This window comes from Oenanthe melanoleuca, chromosome 1 (genome assembly GCF_029582105.1).
Source record: "Oenanthe melanoleuca isolate GR-GAL-2019-014 chromosome 1, OMel1.0, whole genome shotgun sequence".
NCBI classification, from domain to species: domain Eukaryota; kingdom Metazoa; phylum Chordata; class Aves; order Passeriformes; family Muscicapidae; genus Oenanthe; species Oenanthe melanoleuca.
Genome location: NC_079333.1, coordinates 45,847,029 through 45,853,028, shown reverse-complemented (window position 1 = coordinate 45,853,028; position 6,000 = coordinate 45,847,029). Strand labels below are relative to the sequence as shown.

At 42.9% G+C, this 6,000-nt stretch overlaps 1 protein-coding gene across 1 annotated transcript in view; it reads left to right on the top strand.

Moving 5' to 3' along the window:
• Positions 1-458: 458 nt before the first annotated feature.
• The window catches only part of FLT3 (fms related receptor tyrosine kinase 3), a 41,211-nt gene continuing 35,669 nt past the window's right edge, over positions 459-6,000 (top strand). The window contains exon 1 of the mRNA XM_056497652.1: positions 459-1,184. Within this exon, the coding sequence (XP_056353627.1) occupies positions 1,130-1,184 (55 nt within the window). The 5' untranslated portion in view covers positions 459-1,129. The remainder of the gene's footprint in view (positions 1,185-6,000) is intronic.

Genomic DNA, 6,000 nt, shown 5'->3' with positions numbered 1-6,000 from the left:
TAATAAAATAAAACTTTATATATAAAAGGCAACAGCCAAGCAAATAATACAAATCCCCTGGTCTATCCTGGGGGATCATAGGGGAGATGCTCCAGCTTAATCCTTGGAACTGGATCCGCTTTCTGCCCAGTGACTGTGATGCATAGCTGTGCAAGGCAGGGAGATCTGTCTGCCCCTCTGCAATGTCCTGTTCTAGTTCACATCAGTGGGGCTTGCTGGCACTAGCAAGTAGAGCTACACGTGGGCCACTTCCACCTCTTACACACCAGCAGCCTGGAGCCGATGAGGAGGCAGCTCCTGAAGCACTGTGCTCCAAGGAAGGTGGCAAGCAGGGGCAGGCTGGGGGCAGAGGGGTCTGCCTCTACAGGCTCACATCTGAGCCTGGAGGCCTTTGTTTTTATCCTCTAGACAAGTAATCTGTGCAGCAACCTCAGAGCAGCTGTAGCTCACTTTGAACCTTCCTGCAAGCAGTGCTAGTTCCCTGTTCTCCCTGCTATAAGCACAGCCACATACCACAAGCCCACTCTGTGCCCGGGTGGCAGCCCAGGATCTCGGAGTGACCGCAGCAGGTCCTCTGTCACCAGCAGAGCAAGTGCTCACCAAGCACAGGAAACCTCCCTTGGCCCACCACAACAGATGTGGCTGGGTATTCCCATGGTGTCACACAAACTTCATTTGGATTTTTTTTTTTTTTTTTTGAGCTCCTTAGCTTGGCAAACACTTGCTCTTCCCCTCATCAGGACTTGTAGAAATTATGCTTTCTGCCAGCGCATGAAAGCAGAAATTGTAACTGCTTCAAAAATAAGTTGAAGTGAGACAGCAAAAAGTCTTCTGCACCAAATTTACATGAGAAAACATATGTTTGTGTAAGCAAAGGACTCGAGACTGAGCAGCTGAAGTGGAGGCAGCTGCTCAGTTTGGTGGAGGCACCCTCTGATGGAAGATGCTCCCTGACCCCCAGAGAGGCCCCTCTTCTCCACGTCCCACAGCCGTTTCCTTGCGGCTCAGGTCTCGAGCCTCTCTTTTGAAGAAGTGGTTTCACTGTGGGCAGTGACATGCACCCTTAAGGCAACCACCTGCAGGCTCAGTTTCACTTGTGGGACCAGGGGGCTGCAGGGCACCACCAGCCATGACAGCAAGCTGGCCCCATGGCTGCTCCACTGGAGCTCCATTTCAGCTCACAGGTGAGCTCTTATCACACTCCTCACCCCCTTTCCTCTCCATTTCCCACTCTCTCTGCATTCCTTCACATCTTTCTTTCTCCTTTGATTTCTTTTTCTCTTGAATCTTTTATTTTGTCTCACCTTTCTTCTCTCTTCTGGAGATGCTCTTCTTCCTCCCATCACCCTAGTCTCTCCCAGCCCAACCTGGCTTTGCTCTTACTGCATCTGACACATTTTATGCTCAAGGCGAGAAGTATTTAAATTACTGATTCTTTTTGTTCTCTTTCTTCTGGTGAAAAAGTATTTCCTGCTGTTAATGCTAGCTTGACCTGAACACTTTAAATAATATACCTGCAAGTTCCCACATAAATAATCTGTTAATCAGATACCTTAGTAGAGCAAAATATAATGATGTACCATCTTATCAGGTTTTGTTGTTGTTGTTGTTTAATGATCTAAACAAAAGAAGGCACGATATTAATATACAGAAAGTACCTTTGTTTGCTGTTAGAGTGAAGAGTTTTGGAATTTAAAGCTTGATTTCCTCTACTGAAAATCAGCCTAGCAATTAACTGTTAAGAAAAAAGGAAATAGCATTTGCTTCCATCTCAAATGCCTGAAACTGTTTTTCTATAAAATTAATGGCTCATTCCTATCAAAAATGATCTTGCTGATTCAAAATCCAGGACTGAGTGCATGTTTTTCTCCTGATTGATCCTTCTCTCTGGTGCATACCTGTGATAGTTTTTTAACAACCTGTGGTCCATTTTCAGCTCCATATACAGAGATAATAATATCTACTTCAAAGAGCAATTGTTAGATATTATTCATTCATGGTTGAAAGTCTACGTGAGCTATTTGAATAGAAGGTGGAGTAAAAATGAAAATGAATATTTTATGATCTCATGCTTTGCATGACTGCTGATACAAACCCTGTCAAAGAGAGATTTCTGTGTTTTCTTTTTGACTGAGCCTTGCTACTTTTGCAGGCTGCATTACAAAATAAATACAAATTATTAGTATCTCTGATGTGATGGTGCCCAAAGACCCCTGTCACTGTGGCTAAGAGACAGTTCTTCAGAGAGAGCAAAAGGTGTGAGAGGCCCAAGATGTGATTATCCTCTAGGAGGACTGGTGTTCTTTCTGTTAGGATATTATTTAGTCAAGGCAAGGTGTACAGGGAGGCAGTGTTCCTTCTCATAAGGCTGACTATTATAGGGGAAAAAAAATGCAAATGCTTTTGGACATACAAAACAGCTAGGATCTGAAGCATCAGACACAGAGCTGACAGCAAAAATCCTGAGAACTGCGAATTCCATAAGTGTCTGTAACAGATCACTCTTAAATACAATTTTTTAATGTAAATAATGTTAAGCATTTAATGAATCATATATACTTTCTTAAAAATGCCTGTGTTCCCTTTAAGAATCTGTTGTCTAGAGATAAGACTGAGTAATAAATTGTGCAGACAACAGATGGTATTGGTATGATGAACCAGTGTCATCAGAAATGGCAGCACTTAACCAGCAAAGGAAAGCTCAAGTGTAATAACACCTGGAGGAAAATCTCCACAATATCTTTGGATTTAAGGCAGCAGGTCAGTCTTAAAATTACAGGCTCAGAACTAGAAAAGTTTAAAGTAAGAAAAAGCATCTTACCTGTGTTATTTGCTGGAAAGAAATGCTCCCCAGCAGCAAGAAATTTAATCCCAAGAACTTCAGAAAACAATATATACAGTACAATATATATGTAAATACAGCTACATACATTAAAACACTATTCCAGTTTCTCATCTTACATTCTTCTGGTCATCCCAAACAAGAGTTTGTGGCTAAAATATTATCTAGTATAAAATTAGCCTTGTATTAGTGGAGGAGGTAGGAGCATGGATGGGGCCTGGGAGCAGAGGCAGTAGTAGTTTCATGTTTTACAAACTGGAGAATTTTGTAAAAAGAAACTTTCAGTGACCTTTCTCATCAGAGGAAGTTTTCCACTGACAACCACTCCTGCTCCCTTTTTTTAAATTTCACCCCTTTCTTACTGAGACATGCTCATGAAACCCAGTTTCAGGGCACTTGAGAGAAATGAAGATGTGAGAAGCTGCCTAAGATCTCCCTGTGGCTGGCAAATGAAAGGAAATTGTACATGAGCAAGGACTGCAAACTCAGATCTCAACAAAATCCAGGTTAGATGGTGTGTCTGACTGCACAAAAATTGTAAGGCAATACTGTTGAAAATTCCCTCACAGAACATACAAGTTTCCATTACATTCCTATGGCAGAGATCCTGGAAAATATGAGATGGGCCAGCACACTTCTTTTGAAGGAGACCCAGAAATGTGTGTGACCTAGCCACCTGCAGGATCTGTTCAACTCCCAGCAATACACTGATTTCTCTCCAACAAAACAGCTGATAAACATTCCAGAGCAAGTTCAGGCACTGAGCCCTGCTGCTGGCAGTAAGGTGAAATCAATGAGCACCCCAGGGGGAATCAAGTTTCATCTTGTCTCTTTCCCAAAACATGCAAAAACTTGGGTGCAAGCTGGATGTGAATGTTGGATAGGGCCAGTACATGGTCTGCTCACTCAGGGAAACTGTTGGGCCCAGCAGACCACATATTCATGGTCATCCATCACCATATATTTCACAGATCAGAGGATAAGGTATCACTTCTGAAGGTTTCTGATGGTGAAAGGACTGTGCAGGAAAATGGTTCTTTTCCAATGGAAGTAAATGCAACTTAAAACTATGGGTGTTTTGTTTCTTTTGAGGTTTGGAGCCATTTGCTTTTCCCATTATTTTCTCCAGAAAATTCCTCTGGTTATGTATATTCCAAGCTGCTGAGAAGCAGGAGGATGCCCAGAGTGCAGCCCGACTTCCAGGGCTGCCCCACATCTCTGCCGGTGTTGGGTGGGTGCTGCTGCTGTGGCAGCTCAGCAGAGGCAGGTTTGTCAGCAGAGCAGAGCTGTGGGCATCCTGTCCTGCTGCAGCATCCACTTCAGGAGCCCCTCCTATAATGACCTCCAAAATAATACAGCATGGAGCACCTCTTGCTAACAGGCTTCTGAAAACTTATCTCTCAAAATACCTGAAACTTCATGAAACTCACATTTCAGCTGAGAAGCTGGTTTAGATCACTGGGTTGATTTAGATTTTCTGAAACTCTTCCTTTAAAACTGCTAAAAAAAATGAGCAGGGCAAACAGACAGAAAAGATAGCTTATTGCCTGGATATTTAGCTCTGTTACTGTTGTAAAAGTAAGACAGTATTTACTCCTTTGGCCATAGATAAGATTTCTAGTGTGTGAGATACAAGGGCTAGTTTGAAATGTGATTTATTGTTACAACATGCTCTATAAGGAATATGTTGGATTTTACATTTGTATAACTTCTTTGGAATTGCAATTATTTTTAATCCTAACCTCCTAATGAGACAAATAAGAATAACTAGTATTTATTTTGATTTTTTTTACCATATTTAGTTCCAGATAGCAACTATGATTTTTTTTATACCTTAGATTTATTTTTGTCTTTTCTTATACTGCAGCAAAATTATTCTCTCACACCCTTTCTGTACATTCTTCCTCCACACACGTCTCAGGCCTTCTGTGTTCCCTTCTCATTCCATCTTCCAGGAAAGTAAGGACAATATAATCTGTTCAGTTATAGAAACTGGTTTTATTTAAAAGGGAAGTTTTACCATACTGGGATGGCAAGGAGTATCAGTTCTTTATCTGCCATCTCCTGTTTTCATTTCTGTTTCAGGCAGATCTTTTTCTTCTCCTTGGATATGTGTGAGGACTCTTACACCTTTACCTTTAGATACTTAAGTTAAAGTAGCTTTTGCTTGCAAGAAGTTAATAATTCCACTAATGTCAGTAGAAGTGCTAGAGTGTGTCAGGTAATGAGACTGCAGTACTTAAATACAGAGCAGTTAAAAAAAAAAAAAAGAGAAGAGTTAAAGCAAACTTACTTATGTCATTAGATGAGATGGATCTGTTTACCTTCTTCAGGGCTGTCTATCCAGCTTCTTAATAGCACAAACATGCCATTCCCATGAGCAAACATCCTCTAGAGAACAGTCAAGGATAAGGACAGCCCAATGCCACTTTCTGATTTGTGGGAGGCCTCTGTGGTGGCATCACATCAGTGCTTCTTTGCCCACAAATTTGTGCAGTTGTTCACACAATCATAGCAGGGTTGAGGAAGGGATCCCTGGAGGTCATTTGGCCCAACCCCACTGCTCAAGCAGAGCCACCTAAAACCAGCTGCTTAGGATCCTTCCCCAGTAGCATTTCTACCTCTGAGGGTAGAGATCACCACTCCTCTGGGCAATGTGTGTCCATGTTTGGTCACCCACATGATGGAAACGTCTGTGCTCATTGCCTCTGTGTCACTGGACACAACCAAGAAGAGCCTGGCTCCATCCTCTTTGCACCTTCAGGTGTTTGTACTCGGAGCCTTCTCTTCCCTGTGCTGAACAGCCCCAGTTCTCTCAGCCTTTCTTCATGGGAGGGATGTTCCTGTCCCATTATCATCTTTGTGGCACTCCACAGCACTGTCTCCTGTATGCCCATGTCTCTCTGACACTGAGGAACCCACACCTTGGCACAGGACTCCAGGAGTGTCCTTGACAGTGCTGAGTAGAGGCAAAGGACCTCTGTCTGCTGGCAAAACACCTCCTAGCATGGCTCACTGTCCACCATACTTAGTGGGGTGGAAAGGTAATGTGGGAGCCGAGAAGAAGCTCCCTTGAGAGGACGGAAGATGTGGACAAGAAGCAGAAGAAGAACCAGCCACAACGTAGGCTCTTCCTCCGAGAGGTTGCCATGGTAGCT